Genomic DNA, 23,089 nt, shown 5'->3' with positions numbered 1-23,089 from the left:
TTTTACTAGATATTATTGCCAAATGATTAGCAAAATATGGTTCCTTTTAAATCTACCTAACTAGAATAAAATAGATCCCTATAAATATTTTATAAATCTCAAGTTTGAAAACATGCTTAAGACAGTCCTTTTTCTGAAAATGTCCCTTTAGAACAATAAAAACTATTATTTAGATATAAATAGCTCTTTCCAAAAACTTACCTTAAATAATGTAAATCTGAGATTTCTTTCATACACAACCAACAAAATTCACAACCACAGACTGCACACGTCATGTGATTGCAGCTTCCGTCATTCATCTTTATTATGTAGGCAGCACATCGTGGGCATGGCTTTATGTCATCAGCTATTAGGAAAACCAACAAATCTGCTTAGTAGGTAAAACTGATAGAAAGGCAACAATTTTTAGTAGGTTGATACCAATAGTAGTAATGTCCCACCCACAAAAGAGAGATCTTAATATGTATAGTTTGTTAACTTGGTAAATTTAACTTGCCATTTCTAATAAAGAAAGCACTTAGTCCTTTCTTCTGAGTAACAGCAGATATTTAACACTAAAATGCTAATTTTTAGACATTTTCAATCACAGGATCAGTGAGGACACAGGAATAGAAAGAGGAGGACCACCAAGGTCAGCCCTGGCAAACTGTGATAAGGTCAGTTTTTGTCCCTGCCCTACAGCCGGCTTCTCTGAGCGCACCTTTTCCAACCCTTTCTCCTTAATTAAAATGCAGATGTTCTATAGCATTTCTTTAGTGAATGAATACTAACAGGAAGTGACTACAGTGAATGAATACCAACAGGAAGTGACTTTAGTGAATGAATACTAACAGGAAGTGACTATCTGATATTGATCTGAGGCACAACAGACAAAGCACTGAGTTCATTTCTCTCTTCTAAGTAATAGCAATATTCATACAATAAACAGATGGGCCTTGCAAAGGATTCATACACAGAAATAGAGAAGAGGTAAGAGGTTAAGGAAAAATTATATCGTTATAAACACTAGAGTATGGACAACTGAAAACAGTTGCAAAGTTAATGTCAGTGTGGCGAGTTGGGCTCTTGACTGGTAACAGTATTCGTCCTTTTTACTCAAGTGCTCAGAAATTGCTACTGTAGTTGCTCCGTGTACATAGTAATGTGGCTACAAGGCCTAAAGTGCCAAATCTAAATCAAGTGGCGTGAAACTTTGGAATCACTGACAAAGAGTTATTTAAACTATGTAACTCTTGAATTTTGGTATCTACTTATCAACAGTTAACCTGTCATTATTAGTCCACTTTATTTTCTAACTACACATGGACAGTTGGTTTTTAGAAAAATGTATTTATAAAGCTCTTACTGAATTAAAATATTTTTAAAAAATTTCTCACACCACAAGCAGTAAGTTGTACTTTATTCTTCTTTCTACACGTTTTAAGGTCAAATTTACCTGTGTGCTTTTATCAGTGAATTTAGACTTCCTTAGTGCTTCTTCTAGGGCCAAAATGGCTTTTTAACTTAAGAACTGGTCAGAGATCACAATTGGTATTTCAGGCAATTGTGAGCAATCTGATAATTGTATGCAACCAGATCAAGATAAATGATCATTACTAGAATATAAAATTTTTAAGTATTCATAAGTCTTGATTTAAACAGTCTAAAGAATACAAAGGCTATATACATTACACAGAAGTTAACATTGGGATATGAATGAAACAAAACTGGCTTTTATACTTGGTATAATATCTAATGCATTGGATTGAAAAAAACTAGTAACATTTGCTTAAGTGGAGTTATCAATTGATTAACTCCTCATTCCAATGTATACTCCAGCAGTAGATGCACCAACTAGAAATGAGAGCAGAGGACTTAGGTTTTGCTTCTAATACCTGCAATCTTCAAACAGAAATTGAAAAGTGGCATCCCTATTTCATCATGGTTCTAAAAAAACAACACAAGACAAGCCTTTTGATATGCTAAGAGAATAAGCAATGTATTTTTGTTATGTCTCTATGTATCTATATCTACTTATTTTGACTCTGTGGAAATAATTAAGACTATTTTGTCTTATTTTTTTAATCTTGCAATTAAAAAAAATTATTGCACACACATTTTCTCAAAATGTACAAGAGCTAAATTATAATTAATTTTACTGATTAGATTATCAATTGACCTTCCACTCTCCAGGAGAAAATTCATACCTCCTTTATATTAAAAACATAAAGGATTTTCTGTTTTCTTTAAAGTGTTTGGTAAAACTTTTGTCTTTGATTACTGTTTACCTTTAAAATATGGGAATTGTCAATAGGCTACTGTATCACCAGACTTTGGTTTAAATGTTTCTTCCTCTTCCTAGCTAAGTGCATTAGACCTTTTTATAAAGCGCACTAGACACACTTATAAAGACAACAAAACATTTACTGTTGATAGTGGTACAGGATTATAGGTGAGATGAGGAACCCAATAAATAATTTATCTTTTATAAAAGGATAAAAAAATTATAAAATAGATGGTTCATTTAAATGTTACTCAATATACATAAACTTTAGTAGCTATTAAGAAAGAAGTCTCACTTAGATACCAGTTTAAAGATAAATATAATATAAATTAGTTCAGGCACATTTATTTACCTTCAGGTGCTTTAGAAGTAAGTGCAACCAATCTTTCAATGTATCACAATAATGAGAGACACAAAAGAAAAAGAGGTCTAGAATAACCATTATTAATAAAACAATTTGAGATGGTAGCTTCCCCTGCCCCCCAAGTCAGTGAAAAAAAACCAAGTTCAAATTTTTAATAGATTGAATCAATAGAAATGATCAGTCGATACTGAAGGCTTTTACTTGTGGAGCACTTCAAGTAAAGTTGTATGTACTTTAAATTTAGAACCAAATTAAAATTTTCAATCTTATGTGAGATTTAAGTTTTTAAAACAGATAAGGACCAAATTCCAAATCAAGTTTGTTTTTTATAATAAGCAACACAGAAAAACAATGTTTATTCCAACCATGCAAATATTTGGCATAAATCATTCGCAAAGTTTTTTCTTTCAGAGTCTCCTTTAAAATTATGTTCTGTATGGAAGTCACGCTCCTCACATTGTCACATATTGGTCTGACTCTACCTCAAGCCAGTGATGCAACCTGGTATGGTCCTCTAGTTGTTAAGACTTAGCAACAAGAAACTTTCAATCATTTCCCAAAATCAAACTGAACTTACAAGGATAATTTATGAGACTGTATCAGGATCTAAAAGTTATAACCAGTAAGTTATAACCAGGCATTTCAGGACTGCACTGCTGAATACACATAAAACCTCCCAGTGATGACTTTATAGATGACCAATATTTATTTGGATGACTAAGTCATGTTTATTTTTGATAAATACTATTTTACTGTGATGTAAGTAAAAGCTTACATTGCAAATTAAATTGCCATTTAACAATTAAAAATCATTTTATTGGGGGCTCGTAAGACACTTATCACAATCTGTAAATGCATCCATTGTGTCAAGCACATTTATACATTTGTTGCCATCATCATTCTCAAAACATTTTCTTTCTACTTGAGTCCTTGGTATCAGCTCATTTTTCCCCTGCCACTTAACAATTTTTACACAAATTGTTCCATGTCATTGTTTTCACTTTCCACCATTCTCATTACTTCCATTGTTTCTACTGATTTAGCTCCCAAGCCCCACCCTTAACATACTTCTTGCCTTTGTAGCTTTGTGTTTGGGTAACTGCTGTTTAGTCTCATATACTTGATTGTGCAAGGGAGCACATTACTTATTTTATAAGACAATCAAGCAATCTATTTATTAGTTGGTGCCTTCTATACTAATATTCCCTAGGAGAAGCTTCAGTGCCAAGTTCAAAGAGTATCTAAAGGCAATAGTCTTCAGCAGGGGTCCTCAAACTTTTTAAACAGGGGCCAGTTCACCGTCCCTCAGACCCATTGGAGGGCCTGACTATAGTTAAAAAAAAAACAAACTATGAACAAATTCCTACGCACACTACACATATCTTATTTTGAAGTAAAAAGCGAACGGGGCAAAAACACCCGGCGGCCCGGAAAAATGTCCTTAGCGGGCCGCATGTGGCCCCTGGGCCGTAGTTTGAGGACACCTGGTCTTGAGGGTTCCTCTAATTTCTAACAGTCTAGAAGGTCTGGTCTTTTTTAGGAAGCTGTATTTTTCTCTCATCCTCTCTTGGACCTTCCTTCCTTCTACTGGCTATTTGGTCAGAACAGTCAGTAGTGATAGTTACGTACCATCTAGTTCTGGTCTCAGGACGGAAGCAGTCCTAGCTTGTGTGGGCTATTATTAATCCTGTAGACTACTGCATATACTTGAGTATAAGTGATCTGCATATTAACCAAGGCACCTAATTTTACCACAAAAACTGCATTAAAAATGTGCTGAAAAACTCGGCTTATACACAACTATATACGGTAGCTTCTTTTGAGATGTTGGTTTCCTTCATTATCCTTTGCTCCAAATTCTTTGCTCTCTGCTCAGAAATCAATAGATATATCTTAGATGGTTGCTCAAAATCATGGTATTTCAGAATAGCAAAAGCCTGACACTTGTGATTTAACAAAATGAAGACCCAGATATACTAAAATTTCTATCAGGAGACTAATTTCTCTGCCCTGTCCGAGAGAACCCTTACTATGAGTCAGGAAATATTTTAACCCTATGGAATAAAGAACAATTAATATCTTATTTCACAGACATGTCATGTAACTTAAGAGTCTCCCAAAGAGTAAGTGGAGAACTGGGATTTGAATCCGGGCAATCTAGTGGAAGAATTCCCTCTGCTGCCCACTAGCTATCTAGGTGCTCTGTGGCTAAGAAACACCCATCCTTGATGCCTGAGAGAGGGAGGATGCCTGTCTAAGTGTCTGTGTCCCAGGGGTTCCTGCTGACTCCTCTGGGAGGGGGCTGAGGTGCTTCAGGACAGGGATCTACAAACTAGGACTACTATTTGGATTTCATTCAAATCTTCAAGAGAGAAAAAGAAATAAGCCAGTCACAAACAAGCAAAAAAATTCATGTACATTATATAAAATACTGAGTGTTGAATTTTCCATGTTGTTTTAATAAGATTTTTTTTAGCATAACAAAATACTATTTCAATATGTTGCAGGTAGGAATTTATCTTCTTAGTAATTTTGTGTGTTTTGCAAAGTTTATCTTTCACATTCAGAGGGAAGTTTTTCAATTTTCCTAGGATGAGATGTTTAGATTCTTAATGTTTAGCCTCCCATAGAACTTTTAAATTCACACCTGAAAGTTCTTGGTGCCTTCTATACTATTTGAAATATTGTAAACTTGATCTTGGGACTGGATGAGACTTCAGCGAGTGAGAACGCATTTCACAAAACATGAAAAGAAAGCATTCTAAGAATAAATAGTGCTTTAAGTCTGTGATTTTGTCATATTTTGTACAATTAAAATAATCTACAGGTGACATTTCAAAACTAGTATTCTGTTGAAGACATATGCTGGCACTTTTGCAAAGCAGTCCACACCATTTGTGGCTTCGAGCTTTATGAATCCTCATGCCACTACTTTTCTTCTTTCTTTCTCAACACTTGTGTTTTCCAATCACAAATCCTTTTTAGTTCTACGGGAAAAGACCGAGTGCTTTTGGGGCACAAATTACTATAAGACGTTTCTGAAGACTGGAAGGCAGGCTAGGTGACAGCAGCATTTGAACAGCGTGTGCATTCACATGTGCACCCAGACATATGCTCAGTGAAGACAATGAGTGTGCTGTGTCAGTTATGTTCTCCGTGAAAGGGAGACACACATACCTGCGGCTCCAGATTCCTGGCTGTAACTAATGGAAGAAGAACGGATAGTTCTCAAACGTAAACTCTGGGCTCTCTCTTGCCGGGCAGCATCGCAGGTCTGGTTAGGATGCCAAATCTGTTTGCAGTGGTAGCAAAACTCGGTTCCACAGCCTTCTCGCCCACAAGTTAATTTTGGACAGCTGGCACAGCCAAAGGCTATCACAGCGTAGCTTGAAAGATCAAGAAAAAACGAGTTAAAATGTAGTATAAAGTAAGAATAATCATTAACTAAAAAATGAATCATCAAACTAAAAGGTTATTCCTAGAACACATTTAAAACTGTTATTCCTAAACCTTTTGAAATATACTTATTGCGCAGTTGACTATCTTGTTATCCAGCAAGTTGCATTTAATACAACAAAAAAAATCTTTCATTCAATTAGTTTGCACATTAACAACATATATCTGGCAGTCATGAATGCTGAGGTGTGGCAAGAGGTAACACTGGCTGTGATGATCCAGATTATGTATCATCTTGGCTGGGCCATGATTCTCAGTGGTTTGGCAATTATGATCCGATATAGTCATCGTCCATTTTCATATAATGCTGACTTTTACATAGTAACTTGGGCTTTGGAGCCTAACCATGTTGATAAGTGAGGAGGGGTTGTAGTCTTAAGAACCCTAATATTATCTTACCAATATAGAATGGGGAGAAAGATGAATAGTTTACAAATAAAGTCATACAAAAGGCTAAGGCTCATTTTGGTCAACTTTTCATTTTAACTTACTTACAAAAGAAAAAAATAACACTTGAATTTGGGCTAGAAATAACACTGAATTTGAACACTTCTGGCAACCTGAGGTGCTCTGGTGGCCTAGTGTGTTACTAATACTAACTGTACTGGGTAACTGCAAGGTCAGCAGTTTGAATCCACCAGCTGCTCTGTGTGAGGAAGATGAGGCTTTCTACTCCCATAAAGAATTACAGTCTCAGAAACCCACATAACATTTCTTCTGGTCCAATAGGGTCATTGTGAGTCAGTATCAACTCGATGGCATTGACTTTGGTTTTGATATTTTGGGCAACATGAGAGTTGGTGTCTAATTCTACTTTTCCATGAACTTTCTGAAGCTCCTGTGTATATACTGGTATATTTGACAACTATTTAGTAATATATAATAAAATGCTCCCAATAATTTCACGTATTGGAACCCATCACAAAAGATATCCAAAAATATAGTAAAATGCCACTGTGGAAAATCAAAGAGATGAAGCTTTGTGTGTCTGAAAAGATTTCATATTGGAAGCCCTATATGCAATCACTAGGTAGGGCTGACTTGATTGTAATGGATTTGGGATTATAGTCCAGCTACACCTGTCAGTGACATATTGACCCAATTCACAATCTTTCTTCTTAGTCTGTTTCCGGTGTGGAAGCTCTGCTGAAACCTGATCACTTTGGATGACCCTCCTGGCATTTGAAATGCCAGTAACATAGCTTCAAGCATCACAGCAATGTACAAGTCACCACAGTAGGACAAACTGACAGACAATATTGTAAAGCAAGGTTGTTACAAAAGTTAGGACACTGAATATGGAAGACTGAAGAAAAATCGATGCATGTGAACTATGGTGTTGGCAAAGAATATTGAAAGTATCATGGACTGCCAAAATCTCTTTTGGAAGAACGAGAGCCCGAATGCTCCTTGGAGGCAAAGATGGTGAGACATGCAAGTTATCAGAAGGGAACAATTCCTGGAGAAGGGCATCCTTCTTGGGAAAGCGGAGGGGACGTTAAAGAAAGGAAAGCCTTCAGTAAGATGGACTGACAAATGAGCTCAAGCATAGAAGCAAGTGTGCTGACGGCACAGGACTGGGCAGTGTGTCATTCTGTTGTGCACAGGGTCGCTGCTTGCGTTGGAATGGAATCACTGGCACCTAACAACAACAAAAGCATCAACTCTTTCATTTCTTTCTAAGAGGCATCATGAAAATTGTCTTTGGGGTCAATCTTGTACCAGCGACTGTCAACAGGATTTTCCTTTCTGTTAAAAGAAGGACTAGATTCATGACTCTCCCTAGTAACTATTGGCTGAGGTAATTTTTTGGCAGCTAAAATAAGTTCTGGGCATTCTTGAGCCTTTATCCCAGAGAAATGAAAACTCATGTTATACAGAAACCTGTTCATGAATGTTCATAGCAGCTTTGAACAAAAACTGCACACAGTTTGATGTCCTTCAACAGGTGTATGGTTAAACAAACTATGACACGTACATATCACGGAATACTGCTCAGCAATAAAAGGGACAAATGACACACAACTTGGATTCATTGACAGGGAATTCATTTACAGGAAAAGGCCATTTTCACAATGTTAAAGCTGTATGATCGCATTTATATAAAACTGTAGACATGAAAAACAGCTGGTTTCCAGAGGAAAGTAAGCAGGGAAGGGGCAGGAGGATGTGGTTATGAAAGGGCAACATGAGAAGCTCTTGATGGACCCCTTAGGCCCTTAGACACAGGGCAAATCTACAAGGAAAACTAGAAACGTTTCGGTAAGATAGGGAGATGGAATTAATGTCAATAGCTTGGGTGTGATACTGCACTTCAGCACTGCGAAATGTATCATTGGGGCAAATTGTATCTCTCTGTATTATTTTCTTACAACTGTATGAACTCTATAATTATTTTAAAATTTTAAAGCATATTCTAGATCTCTTTTACAACAGCAACCTACAAGTGTTAATCTATGTATAAGAGGGTGTTTTAGGCTAGCAAATATTTTTTCTTTGCCTCAAAATGTTAGGGGAGTTTTCAGAACTCTTTTGCTCACACAAAAATCTAAGGTATAACTTTAACTAAGACTTCATTCAATTTCAAGATACTCTATACAATTATGTAAGATTTTATTAGTTAGGGAGTTTTTTCATTTTAAGACCTGTTGTTCCTAAGTGGTTTACTCTAAAAATGTACATTTTCAACTCCATTTTCTTTCTGATCGACCAATCCTCTAATCCCCAAGATCTGCCAAAGGCACGAGGAGTCCTGTGGTGCTGTGGCTAAATGCTCGGCTGCTAATCCAAAGGTCAGTAGTTCAAATCCACCAGGTGCTCTGTGGGAGAAAGATGTGGCAATGTGCTTTTACACAGATTACAACTTTGGAAACCCTATGGGACAGTTCTGCTTGCCCCCATAGAGTCAACTGAGCAGCAATGAGTTGGAGGTGTCACAGGTATACCAGACCCTGGTGGCGAATGAGTGGTTTAGCACTTGGCTGCTAGTCTAAAGGTCAGCATCAGGAGAGAAGACCAGGGGAGCTGCGTTCACAATGATTACAGCCTAGGAGACGCTATGGGGTGGCTCTACTGGTCAGACAGGGTGACTGTGAAGTGGAACGGAGTTGACAGCACACTGAACAACAATAAACCAAGAACAGACATCCATGATGATGTTCTCAAAAGTACCAGCAATTATCAAGATGGCACCTGCAGCCCCTGCCATTAAGATATTAAATCCTACAGGTTATAATTCAAGAATAAACTAAAATAGTCTTGTTTAAGATACTAATTTCTTTGCAAAGGAAAAGGTACTTTCTGCTAGATCTCTCTCTCTCTCTGCCCTACATTGTCTTGGAGGCATCAAGGAAAAAGTAGGGAGGAGGATGGGAGAAATCTCTGAATCTAGAGGACAATGCCCAAATCAACATTTCTGTGAAGTTAGTCACAATTTATAGAGGCAGAAGAAAAAAACCCCGAAACCTCAATACCTCCCTCTCCATTGATATTAAATATTTACATTCTATTATAATACATGTTTCAGTACTCCTATATCCAAAGCGCCCAGGCAAGTCAGCAGCACCCACATGAGATGAGAGTGGGCAGCCTTAGGCAAGTGAACCAGGCTAGGAGAGAAGCTAAAACTCCAACTTTTCACCTTTCACCCAAAGTAAAAAGTAGGCCTCAGATGCAGAAGGTAATCAGAAGTCTTTTATCAAAGGCAGCATATGCACCCCCTCATCCATGCCCCACACTCCAGTGAAGGGCAGACCTTTCTTCTGAGCCAGGCAAGCTAGCCTCAAGATTCAATCAGAGCACTCAGCTTTGACCTCCTGGGCTCTTCCATTCGTTCGCTCCACTCTCTTTCTTTCTTTTATGTTATGGAATGTTGTCCTATAAACAATCCTAATCTGCCCTGGTCCTCAGAATATTACGTCAGGAACTCTGAGATTTCTCAAACAAAAACAGAAACCAGGTCACATAGTACTTTTATCTACTCTAAGGGAGTAGGTTTACATAAAATTAATGTCATATTGACAAGTGATAAATAGCATATGCAAAAAGAAAAAATTCTTAATTCCATACCTAGACATTTCTGGGGGAGTGTGTTGAACAACGACAAGGGTTAAATACCACCTACCTCTCTATGGTCCTATACCGAAACTAGGCATTTCTGTGAGTGCCACATTTAACAACATTCTCCGTGCAATAAGTCATTCAAATTTTAAACTGACCCTCTATGGACCCAAAGGTTGTATGTAACAAGTTGCAAGAGGGTGGGACACTTTGTCTTTTGGTCACTATTGAATCTCCAGTCCTTGGTAACCAGTGGGAAGTATATTTCCTATACTGGAAAGCATGTAGCCAACTCTCTAGAAGTGAATGTTTAAGCACTTGCAACTTAATCAAAGAGACATTTAAGACCTATTTTACTAACTTGTCATATGTTAACAATTATTGTTACAAACATCAACAATGGACACCACAGTAGTGATTCACAATCAAGTCCACACATTCATGCTAAGTAAAACTGTACCTGTAACCTTTACATGAGGGCTCAGGCAGTATTCTGTTTTCAAAGTATACATAGATATTTTCTGTCACTGGGTGACGATTCTATGTAACACAATCACAAACTTTTAAGTCCATTGAGTACATAAAATATAATCTTAATCTAATGTGGTAGTTATATAATCTGCTATCAATTTGAGAGGATTACGAGTAAAGGGGTGGAGTTTCATCTGTCAATCATTGTACAGCCAATGAGGCAGGCCTCTGTGTGGGCATGGCCTACCCGAGGGTTCTGGGAATTCCTGTATTTTCTCTCTCTGCTCACTCCCTGGGAGACACTCTACCGACAAGGCACATGGAAATACTATGCTAGTGCCCTGAGCTGGAGAAGCCACATGGAGATCCCTGTCTGCGCTGAGATGCTTGCAACACCAATGGATCCACAAGATTTCCAACCCACTGGTTTGTGATCTTCCTGCATTTGGCATTATTGCATGTGTTTTGTGAGTCTGAAGTGGACTTTATTGATTGGTATCGGGCCATATGGGCCAATATCGGACTTATGGACTTGATCTGGACTGGAATGTTTTCTCAATATCCAATTGCTCTTGTACATAAAACTCTTTCTTATATACACGAGAGTGTCCATGAATTTGTTTCTCTAGTCAAACCAGACTAACACATCTAGATAGTCAGAATAAGTCACCCACTAATGAAAAGACATTGATAAAAGCCACCTGACATGTTTTCGGTTCTTTGTAGGTTACACAAGCACCTAAAGCCCCAAATTAATTTATGGTTAATGTAACTAAGTACAATTTCTTGGTTAAACTTGCATAACAATCAAGTAGTTGTTTTCATAACAATAGAATCTTTTAAAGATAAATGTCTTTACTGTTATATGTTTTATACTTTAGTTAACATTTAAGGTATAATCTTCAAATATTTAGAATATGAAGCCAATTTTTATCACAAAAACCTCAGAGAGGGAGGGAAAAGGGGGGAAGCAAAGAGGGCCCAAATGAGTTTCTGAAATTTTCAAAATATTTGAGAAATGATGTCATTCATACAAAAGAATTTATAAACCAGATCCTGGACTCTACCATCTTATCCTTTTCTCTCAAAAAGCTCTTAAATAAATCTAATGCAAGAAATATAAAAGTAAGTAAGACAGGTTTCCTGCCTATAACTAACACTGTACCTGACGCATGGCATGAGCTCAGCATGTTTGTCTACTTAAAAAATGAAATCTCTGGCACACTGATTTTTCTTTTCTTTCTTTTTTTTAATAAATCGTTTTATTGGGGGCTCGTACAACTCTTACCACAATCCATATATACATCGTGTCAAGCACATTTGTTCCCATCATCCTCAAAACATTTGCTTTCTATTTGAGCCCTTCCCTGCTCATTCCCTGCCCCTTCCCTCACGAACCCTTGATAATTTATAAATTATTGTTTTTTTCCATGTCTTACACTGACCGATGTCTCCTTTCACCCACTTTTCTGTCTTCCGTCCCCCAGAGAGGAGGTTATATGGAGATCACTGTGATCAGTTCCCCCGTTCTCCCTCACCTTCCCCTTGACCTTCCCGATTTTTCTTTTCAACAATAGTCAGTAAATTCTCTTACCCACAGTCTGGTGCCGGACACCACCTACAATCTGGATCTGCCACAAGCCACCGTCTAAGCATAAATTCTTCATATTTCTCCATTAAGACATCATCACTTAAAATCAAGCGAATATCGTGGGGATTAAACCGCTCAGTACATTCTGGGCAACTGATATTAACTCTGCTTTCGGAGATTTCTATCCGTAGATATTGTCGCAAGCAATCCACACAAGATCGGTGATGGCAAGTCATGATCTCAGGAAACCTGTCTTTAGAATGCCGCAGCAGGCACAAAGGGCACTCTATAAAGTCTCCAACTTGTTTGCTGATGGAAGTTAATCCATTGTCAGAGGAGGTATTTGTAGAGAAAATGGAGTTCTTATCAGTACACATTTCAGAATGTATACTTTCAATACTCGCAATTCCATCCACCCCGCCATTGAGCTCCCTTGATTTCCGTTTACTATCCTTTTTTCTCCGGAACAGAGAGCCTATTGAAATCCTTCTTTTCTTGGGTGCCTTTTTGACGGAAGGCAAGCTCACAGATGAAGCAGAAGACTGAAGGTCTCGATCTGAACCCATTTGCCGATGTAAACTCATGTCTAAAATGCTCATTAGAATTAAGTCAGGGTCAGTGTTTACACACAACCCTTCATTATATTTAAAGACAAAACTTATTTCTTGCTCTTGCATTCAGATTAAGTCATGATGTAAGAAAATCATTATTTGGTTTCTTCAGGGAATTCTTGAGAAAGTCCAACTTACTCCAGGAGCTTGCTATCATAGATGACCTGAAAAGCAAACAAACAAACATATCAAGACCGTGTCATTGTTTTCTTAGTCTGCATACTTTATAAACTTACAAACTCACTATGAAATTCCAAACAAGAAGGTTCTTTCATGATAAGTTCTTTTTGTTGTTAAACCAATACAAAAATAACCAACTAGGACATGGTTGTTTTAATCCAATCAATTAATTAAAATCTTTCACAAAATATCTAATCATTACCTCTCTGACTGCAATTATTCCTCATTACCTTTTTTTTTTAAAAGTGGAAAAGCTAATCGTCAATGTACATGCATACACAAAAGGTTAAGAACGGCCCACGTCTTGAGGAAGAAGGGGCTAGAGAAAGTGTCGTACACTGCCAGATAGAAAGACTGACTGTAAAGCTACAGTCAGACACACAGACACACACACACACACACACACACACACACACACACCATCTGAGAAAAGAAAAAGATCTTGACCTATAGCTCACCCTGTACACAAAAATAAATTCCAGATGTTTCACAGATCTAAATGTCTACAATGAATCATAAAGCTTCCAGAAGACAAGGGAAGAGAATATTTCAAAGGTTTCTTCAACAGAATTAACAAAAGCACTAACCATTAAACTCAAAAGATTGATAAATCAGAAAATAAAACGATCAAGAAACGGTATCAAGGAGAAGACATCTGCCACATAAAAAGAATACACGACCAGTATCTGGAATACGTAAAGAACACAGGCAAATCCGAAGAGAACGCCTGCAGAAAAACAGATGAAAGACTTGAACAGACATTTTACAAAAAGACATGAAGTGTTCAACATCATTAGTCATCAGAGAAATACGCATGAAAACGGCACTGATGGATCCCTGACCCATGCGGTAGGATAGTTACAATTAAAGGTGGATATTTTCAAGTACTGTTACACGAAAATCAGAACTCTCTTACACTGCTAGTGTTAAGTATGGTACAATTAATTTGGAAACCAGTTTGACCATATTTCCAAATTTGCACAGTTATCTTATTCTCAGCAAGTTTACTACTAGAAATGAGTACTAAAAAGAACTGCATGGACACCTCCATGAAAAGCCATACGTAGCACATTTATAGCAGCATTAGCTACACTGGCCAACATATGGGGAATGAGCATTCCATCAGCAGCAGAATGGAAAACCGGAGGCATCTTCAAACTTCAGTATTAAAGATAAAGCAATGAAAAGAAGAAGATATTGTCACACACAAAAGAAGGGTTAATTGCATCTAAGAGTACATACTATATGATCCCATTTATATAAAATTCAAAAGAGCTAATTTATGATACCAAAAGCCAGGGGGGAGGGGGCACAAGAGGACTATTGATAGTGGTTGAGAGGTATGGTCAGGCTGATAGATCTAAAGCTCAAGGCTCATGTGCTTTACTGGATGAATGCTACATCACAGTAAAAGGTTTTTAAAAATTGCTCTCGGAATTGATATTCGTAGTTTCCCAGACAAAATCTAGAAAACAGTTCACTCAGGCAACCTTTAGTCAAATTCTTCAGTGCTTGGTTTCCTGTTATTTGCAAAATTTTCCCTTATTTAAAAGAAAAAGTGTGTAAAGGTAGATTTCATTAAAAAGTATCAGCATACTTTCACTTTCTTTTACTTCTTTTTTTTCCCTTTTACTTCTTAAATGCATTCTATTCTGCAGAGTTCAATTATGTTACCAGAATAGAATTATTCAAGAAATCTATCTTGGACTTATTTTCAGAATTTATCACTTAAAATATTAAACCAGATACTTAATCAGTATTTCCTAGAGTTTTCTTCAAAATATACATGTCTACAAGTTCAATAGTCATACATACAATTTATTACCCAAATGATATCCTTATAAGAGTTAATGGGGATGCTATTAATCCTTATACAAGGACAACAGGAACAACCTGGAACATGTGAATTCCAAAGAAAAAATCCCAAAAGTTTGAATGCTCAAAATTTAATCTTCCTATATGGTTTTTTAAAAAGTCCAATCAAAATATGCTGCTGGGCCATCTCAAATCAAAAATTCAAAGTGCAGAAGGCAGTGGTGACTGGGGGGACTCCAGAGAGGTCAACTTGATAAAGTTTCTTAAAAGACACAGGGACTTATTATAAAATTGTAGAACATTGAAAATTGTGTTGGTAAGAGTTGTGCTGAGCAATTTTTTTTCCATCACAACAATGTAACTGCTCATTTTTTGAGAGTAGCAAGGACTTTATAGGCTTATGCATAAGAACAATCGTGAGGCTGGCGCAGGACTGGGCACAACGCCTCATCATAATAATAATATAAAAAGGAACAGACACAAAAATGCAGAGAAAATTATAAAAATTAGTAAGATAGTAGCAATGTTCAACAATAATCAGACATTAAAATTCATATTTTAGATACCATCTTTGTGCGTATCAGATTTCTGACAAAAATAAATATTCTGTACTAAGATATGTGTGTTGTAAAGAAGCATTCTGGTAAGCATACGGCTGGGAGCAGCACAATTAGTATAATTCTAAGGAAGCGATGTGGCATTGTCTTACTAAACTTCAAAATTTTCTTTGACTCAAGAAATCAGATAACAGCTAAGAATTTATCTTTCAGCAGATATAGGAGTAAAGTATAGACATATCATGCATAGCTATTTTCTACAGCATAGCTAATAAAAGCAAATACAAAACAAAATACAAAAACCTAAAAACAAAAATCACAAAACTGAGAAGTAACTTACATGTCTAACAGGGAGCTAGTGAAAAAAGATGGACTGTGATTTGTGTCATGATATGGAACGATCTCGAGGATATCATGCTGAGGGAACAGCAATAACTGCAAACTAGTATGAACAGTATGAAACAACACAGGCTTGCATATGAATACTTAATTCCTGAAAGAATGTGCAAGGAAAGGTTAACAAAGTCTTATCTTGTCAAGATTTCCCCTAACTTGGTGAAAATGGACTCAGCAGTTTTCAAGATAAGCTAACAGATGAAAAAATGTAGGAAGTCTCTCTTATCTCTGTAACACCTGAGCTTAACAACCTGAAGATGGCACGGGTCTGGGCATCATGTGGTCTGCTGTTCATCGGGCTGCCTTGAGTAGAGTGGACTCAGAGGCAACTAACTGCATCACTCATCTCTATACCAAAGTCAGGTGAAGGGCGCGGGAGACCTCGCTGTGACACTTTAGCCTTTAACAGCATGAACACAGTGAAAATTTCGGCCGGTGGGTACAATAAAGTATGCCACTTTCAGGACTAGCCCCTCAAGTGTAATCGCCTAAGAGCATTCAACCTCTCGTCTTTCTCCATTCAGGGGATTACTGAAGTAATGGCTACAGTGGCAATCAGGCCCTACGAGACATCACCATAAGCCTGAGGAACGAATTTGGGTACCTGTGTGATCCATGGTCTCTAAGTGAATGAGAAAGAAACTTTCATTTATTCTGTTGTGAGATTTTGGAGTTATCCGTTTCAGACACAATTATTACTTATCCTAATCATCTTAAAGTTGGTAGATGAAATGAGGTAAATAACATCTAGAGTAGTTTGAGGGAGACAGTGGATTTTAAAAGGCTATCTAAATATGAAGTAGCACCCTTTTACTGAGGAAAAAGGATGAGAGTCTTGGGTTCAAGGGAAGCTTCTGACAAGTATTAGTTGTGTGGCATCATGGGAATCAGTAAGACTTTATGTCTTCAACTGCCAAACAGAAATAGTAGTATTTACAGTCCACGGGATTTTTTTAAGGTTAAATTTTTATTTATTTTATTGGGGGCTCTTACAGCTCTTGTAACAATCCATACACTAATTGCATCAAGCACATTTGTCTTTATGTTGCCATTATCATTTCCAAAACATTTTCTACTTGAGCCCTTGGTATCAGCTCCACTTTTACCCCTACCTCCTCCACCCTCCCTAACAGTCCACAGGACTGAAAACTACAAAAGTAATAAGATACATAATATTCAGAACAGTTTGACACACATTCATCATCTAATAGAGACGCTGTGTTGCTGTGGGCACTAGGGTTCATTCTTACTCACAGTGGCTCTATGTGACAAGAACTGCCAAACAGGATTTCCTAGACTATCATCTTGATGGGCAATCTCCAGGTCTTGTTTTCCAGTAGAGGGACTGGTGGGTTTGAAGTGCTGGCCTTTCAGTTAGCTAAGCACGGAACCATTGTGCCGTCCCAAATCCACTGCCATGGAGTTCAGCCTAACTCATCACGATCCCACAGGCCGAGGAAAAGCGCTTCTTATGGTTTCTGTATGGGAGTGGATAGTCCCACCCCCCCCCCACATTGTGCAGCCAGGGCGCGTCAAATGTTAGCTATGACGACTGTAGAGGAGTCCAACGTTCTAAACCATTTACTGCATCAGAGCAGCTTTAAGAGTGGCTGAGGGGCTTGAGGACCTGGGAGGCTGGCGACATCGAGGTCTGGGACATGCCTGAACTCGTGACCCCACCGCCTCCCTTCTCCCGACCCGTGTAGCTCCAGCCAGGATGATCGAGGTGGTTTGCAACGACCGTCTGGGGAAGAAGGTCCGCATCAAGTGCAACACGGATGACACCATCGGGGATCTCAAGAAGCTGATCGCAGCCCAAACTGGCACCCCTTGGAACAAGATCGTCCTTAAGAAGTGGTACACCATCTTTAAGGGCCACGTGTGTCTGGGTGATTATGAAACCCATGATGGGATGAACTTGGAACTTTATTACCAATAAGGCAAAATTCCTTCCTCCTCCTCTGCCCTGCCCCTGCCCTGCTCCCCCCTACCCACACTGGTATGGATGCTTGTTTATAATAAATCAACAATAAAAATTAAGATGCTCAAAAAAAAAAAAGAACTGCTTTAAGGACTATCACACTTACTACTGGAAATAAAAGTAGTGCTCCTTCCGCAGCACATGTACTAAAAAAATTGGGAATGATACAGAGAAGATGAGCATGGCCTCCGTGCAAGGATGACCTGCAAATTTGTGAAGCACTCCATAAAAAAAAGAAAGAAAAGTTAACAGTGGTTGGCTCTAAAATACAGCTTTTCTAGCTGGCACTTCAGTTTGGAAGTCATCCTATTAATACATTTGTTTCTCTACAAAATACTTAACATTTTCAATATTCTACAAATCTACCTAACGAGTTTCTCTAAAAGTAATAACCTCAACTTATGAGGTAAGCGGCTAGGGTTAATGCTGATATGTAGGAACTTTCTCATGTTTTTGGAAAGTGAATGCTTAGGAAGACTCAAATATAAATTTGGCATACTATCTTGAGCTCTATCACTAAGACAGTCTCTGTGGTCTCCCCAAAACAAAAACTGAAAGTTCCAAAGAAACTATTCCCTTATGCCACACAGCCTCCCAAGAGATAACTCTTCAATAGAGTCAAAACATGCACTTGCCACATGAATGTTTTTGATATTTAAGCCTATTCTTAATTGGCAGATAGACTACAAAGTGTTTTGTGGAGTTAATATTTATTACATGCAGTACTCATTACTTAATCCTTACAAAAGGTAGCCTGCTAAAGAAGGGGGGAAAATCATTCATTTCATTTTCCCAATTAAAAAAGATTTAACACATTTTGTATAGTTCATCCCAGGGCCCCTTTGAGAAGGGAAACAATATACCAATAGGCAAATGGCAGTGAATGCAGGTAAAAAGCGACAATTATTAACAGTATACAGAGATGTGCCCAAGTTTTAAATTCGATCTTTAACTGTCAAAATCTTTGTGACCAGTTAATATACACACATAGGTCAACAGGAGAGAAACAATACCCTACTCTCTGAGATCTTAGCCAAGTCGCCACTTCCTAACTTTCATATTCGAAAACCAAGGTGACTAGACCAGGTAATTTTAAAGTCTCTCAGAGGTCTGAAATATTATAATTTTTATATAAACATAGTCAGTTTTGCTACCCAGAACACACTTAGGAGTTAAAAGTGGCCACTTAAGATTTTGGGGGATAACAATATAGTTTTTGTGTCAGTTCTTTTAAAAATGCCTCTAAATTATCTCGTGTTGTATACTTTTATGTCTTGGTAAATCCTGTGGAGTGAATACAATCTTTGAAAACGGAATTTTATTAAGTTTCATGATAATTTAAAAATACTTCAAAGAGAAGAGCCCATGTTGCAGAATTAAGTGTCTGAGTTGATTATGCCCTTACCATATTTTTTTCTTTTTGAAAAATATAAGGCATTGAAAATAGTAGTATGCCACCTCTACAAATCTCTGAAGCTCAGCTGTCATTTTCTCCGAAAGAAAATTTTGGGCAGGGGGAGAGGGAGAGCTCTGTTTGGCTACATCATTGTGTGTTTTATTTGTGATATAGACACACAAGGAGGCAGAGTAAATACAACTGAAAGAGATGTTTGGTAAAGCTATTAGATGCTATTTTAAAAATCTTCTTCAAATTATAGCTTAATTCTCAGGAGGAAGAGTAACATCTCTTGGGGTAAGAAACACAATAAGCAAAATGTGTCTCTTTTCCTTTGGACACGCGGTATTCATAATAGCTTGTCTATTAACAAACTCCCCCCAAATAAGATGAAAACGCAAACACAAAGAATACATTGATTTGCTAAGGGACAGAAGTAAGTGGAGTGTTTTCTAAAGCAACCAAGTAAGAAATATGTAGCAGGTAGGCAACCACAAAAGTTTATTGTTATAGGTTTTGCTCAGAATTCAAATGAAACAAAAGAGGTTGCACTTTAGTCCTAAGAAGTGCTGTTAAATAAGCCAGGGAGATACGAGTCAAAAGGTTATAGACCATGAGGCTAATGAAAAAAATAAGACAAAAAATGATGCATTTGAATTGCAGTATTAGAAAAGAATATTAAAAATATCAGACTGCTAGAAGAGCAAATGGATCAGTCTTAGAGAAATATAACTCAAAATCTACCATGCAGCCACAATAGTCAAAACAGCCTGGTACTGGCCCAATGCTTGACCCAGAAACCCATGGAGCAGAATTGAGAACCCAGAGATACATCCATCTACCGGACAGCTGATAAAGAACCATGGTGGCACAGTAGATTAAGCATCAGACTATTAATCAAAAGGTTGGTGGTTCAAATCCACCAGTTTTTCTGTGAAATTTTTAGTCTCAGAAACCCTAAGGAGCAATTCTACTTTGTCCTTTGGACTACTATGAGTGGGAATCCGTTTAATGGCACATAATTGGTTTGATCTGGATAGCTGATCTTTGACCAAAAGCTGTAGTCCATTAAATGGGGGAAAAAGTGTCTCTTTATAACAAATGGTGTTCACAAAACTGGATATTCATTTGCAGAAAAATTAAACAAAATCCATACTTCACACACTATACATATATATATATATATATATATATATATATATATATATATATATATAAATTAACTCAACAAAGACTTAAATGGTAACCTCAAACTAAAAAGATCATCAATGGCAAAAAGGGGGCAAGCTTAGGGACCTTAAAGAAAATGTGGGGCCAAACTAAAAAAAAAATCATAAAAAGACTAAGCTTTGAGATTGATAATAGACTGATAGAACCCTAAGACTATGTGGCCTTTACTTACTCTTTAAGCCTAGAACTGAACTCATTTATGGGTTAAACTTTCAGAGTCAAATAACAGACAGTCCGATAACCCCTTGTGAACTATAACACCAAGTTGATGCTCACTCCATAGAACAATAAGCCATATGAGATTAAAAGGGGGAGATTGTCTAGGATAAAGTTCAGAAGGCAAGAAAAAGGAATAGGAAAGAAGGACACATGGACATGATGGACAGCGGGTGTCTGCTGGAAGAGTAGCGCTACACTGTGGGAAATGCAATCAAGGTCAAAACAAAATGTGTGACATGTTCAATGGAAAACCAGTTTGCTCTGTTAACTCTCACCCAAATCAGAATAAAGTATTAAAAACCATAAAGACAAGGAAGAAATACAACAGGAATGCTTCTTACAAGCAAGGATGGAGACTTTTGTTTACTATGGACATGTCACTATCACCAGGGCAGGTGGTCACAGGTAGGTAGTAAAGTGAAGGGTCACTAAAAATGAAAATTAAAAAAAAGTCATCTTATTGGGGGCTTATATAGCTCTTATCACAATCCATCCATCCATTATGTCAAGCATATCTGTACATATGTTGCCATCATTTTTCAAAACGTTTTCTTTCTACTTGAGCCCTTGGTATCAGCTCACTTAACCCCTCTCCCTTCTCCCTCACGAACCCTTGATAATTTAGAAATTATCATTTTTTCATGTCTTACACCAACTGCTGTCTCCCTTCACCCACTTTTCTGTTGTCCATTCCCCCAGGGAGGGGGTTATATGTTGATCATTGTGATCGGTTTCACCTTTCTCCCCCTACTTTTCCCTTTCCCTCCTGGTATCCCTACTCTCATGATTGGTCCTGAGGGGCTTATCTGTCCTGGATTCCCTATTTCCAGCCCTTATCTGTACCAGTGTACATGCTCTGGTCTAGCTGGATTTGTAAAAGTAGAATTGGGATCATGATAGTGGGAGGGAGGAAGCATTAAAGAACTAGAGGAAAGCTGTATATTTCAACGGTGCTATACTGCACCACAACTGAATCGTCTCTTCCTTGTGACCCTTCTGTAAGTGGATGTCCAATTATCTACAGATAGGCTTTGGGTCTCCACTCCACACTCCCCCTCATTCACATCGAGATGGTTTTTTGTTCTGTCTTTGATGCCTGATACCTTATCCTATCAACACCTTATGATCACACAGGCTGGTGGTGTGCTTCTTCCTTGTGGGCTTTGTTACTTCTCAGCTAGATGGCTGCTTGTTTACCTTCAAGTCTTTAAGACCCCAGATGCTATATCAAAAAGATCCTTCGTAAGGATTGTTTATTTCCTGTTTTAGTGTTATTATTCAAGTCTAACCAGATGCCAAATCAAATCTATTTATTGCTTAATTAAATACCTTCTCCACTTTCCTGTGAACAATTTTGGAATTCATCCAATTTAATGTTTCCAAAGTATAATTCTGAAGAAAACTAGCTATGTGTAATATTATTAATGTTACAAGGGAGCAAAAGTCTGTAGTCAAGCAATACATAATTAAATAAAACAAATGAAGACATCTAAAAGTCTTTAATTCACTATGGGCACAGGCTATCCTAGTATGTAGTGAGCGTTTTCCAAACACCTTTCTTTCGGTGTAGTGGGTAGCAGGGAGAATAGTTTGAGGGCTACCACAATAATCAGATGAAAATGCTCCTGGTGGTAGAAGTAGAGCTCATATGCAGATGCAAGAGGGTGCTGGCCGGACTACCCAGAAGGCTGAAACTGCTATCCATTGAAATTGGGGAAGCTGTAAAAAGAATGTAATGGTAACTCATTGGACTGCAATCTGTTGTCAGCAGTTCGAAACCACCACCAGCATCTTCTGCAGCCCAATGAGTTACCATTACACTACCAGAATTCCTCAAATGTGTTATTCTTACACCCTCTGGGTAGTCAGGTCAGCACCCTCTTGGAAACCTACAAAGGGGTCGCTGTGAGACAGCAATGGCTCAATGGCAGCAAGTTCGGTTTTATGAAAAAGAAAAACAGAATACATTTGAGAGAGTAGCTAAGCCAGGAGGTAACTTTCATATTTTTAACTTTGAGATGCCCTTTGCATTTGGTTGGAAATGTATCTCCCAAACACCTACTTGATAAGGCTGGAGGGCACAGAAGAGGCTGACCTACAGTTTTAAAACTGGGACTTGGTGACATATAGCAGATGTGTACACTAATAACATGGATGAAATCATCCGGGGCTGAGCTGAGCCCTGTGGCATTCATTCTAACATTGAGATGGAGGGGAGAAGAGAAACAGACAGTAAAGGAGTGGAAAGGCACTCTTTTAGGAATTAAACCTTACGGGTATAACAGCCTATATGACGAGGCTGAAGTAATATTTTGGATAATTTGGATGGAAATAAAATACATTATTCAGACTAATTTCACTTGTTTCTTTTTACTTACTGTAATTAAATTACTACATACATGGTTTATATTGTATTTCTAATGGACAGTCCTGTTGTAGAGAAAGTTAAACTGTAGCGACCTCACATATTATAGACAACTTATTCAGTTAACAAATACCA

At 37.7% G+C, this 23,089-nt stretch overlaps 1 protein-coding gene, 1 non-coding gene and 1 pseudogene across 2 annotated transcripts in view; 2 read left to right on the top strand and 1 right to left on the bottom strand.

Annotated features, from left to right (window-relative positions):
- RNF19A (ring finger protein 19A, RBR E3 ubiquitin protein ligase) overlaps positions 1-23,089 on the bottom strand; it is a 38,754-nt gene that overhangs the window by 11,100 nt on the left and 4,565 nt on the right. The window contains exons 2-4 of the mRNA XM_075549436.1: positions 12,208-12,979; positions 5,805-6,013; positions 202-346 (exon numbers count right to left, since the gene is read on the bottom strand). Of these exons, the coding sequence (XP_075405551.1) occupies positions 202-346; positions 5,805-6,013; positions 12,208-12,881 (1,028 nt within the window). The 5' untranslated portion in view covers positions 12,882-12,979. The remainder of the gene's footprint in view (positions 1-201; positions 347-5,804; positions 6,014-12,207; positions 12,980-23,089) is intronic.
- LOC142448691 (ubiquitin-like protein 5 pseudogene) lies at positions 17,375-17,702 on the top strand (annotated as a pseudogene).
- Positions 17,868-17,977, top strand: LOC142449515 (U6 spliceosomal RNA). The gene has a single exon (XR_012784670.1). It is a non-coding gene; the product is annotated as a U6 spliceosomal RNA (small nuclear RNA).

This window comes from Tenrec ecaudatus, chromosome 5, assembly GCF_050624435.1.
Source record: "Tenrec ecaudatus isolate mTenEca1 chromosome 5, mTenEca1.hap1, whole genome shotgun sequence".
Taxonomy (NCBI): domain Eukaryota; kingdom Metazoa; phylum Chordata; class Mammalia; order Afrosoricida; family Tenrecidae; genus Tenrec; species Tenrec ecaudatus.
Note: the sequence above shows the minus strand (reverse complement) of the source record. Positions and strands in the feature narration are given on the sequence as shown.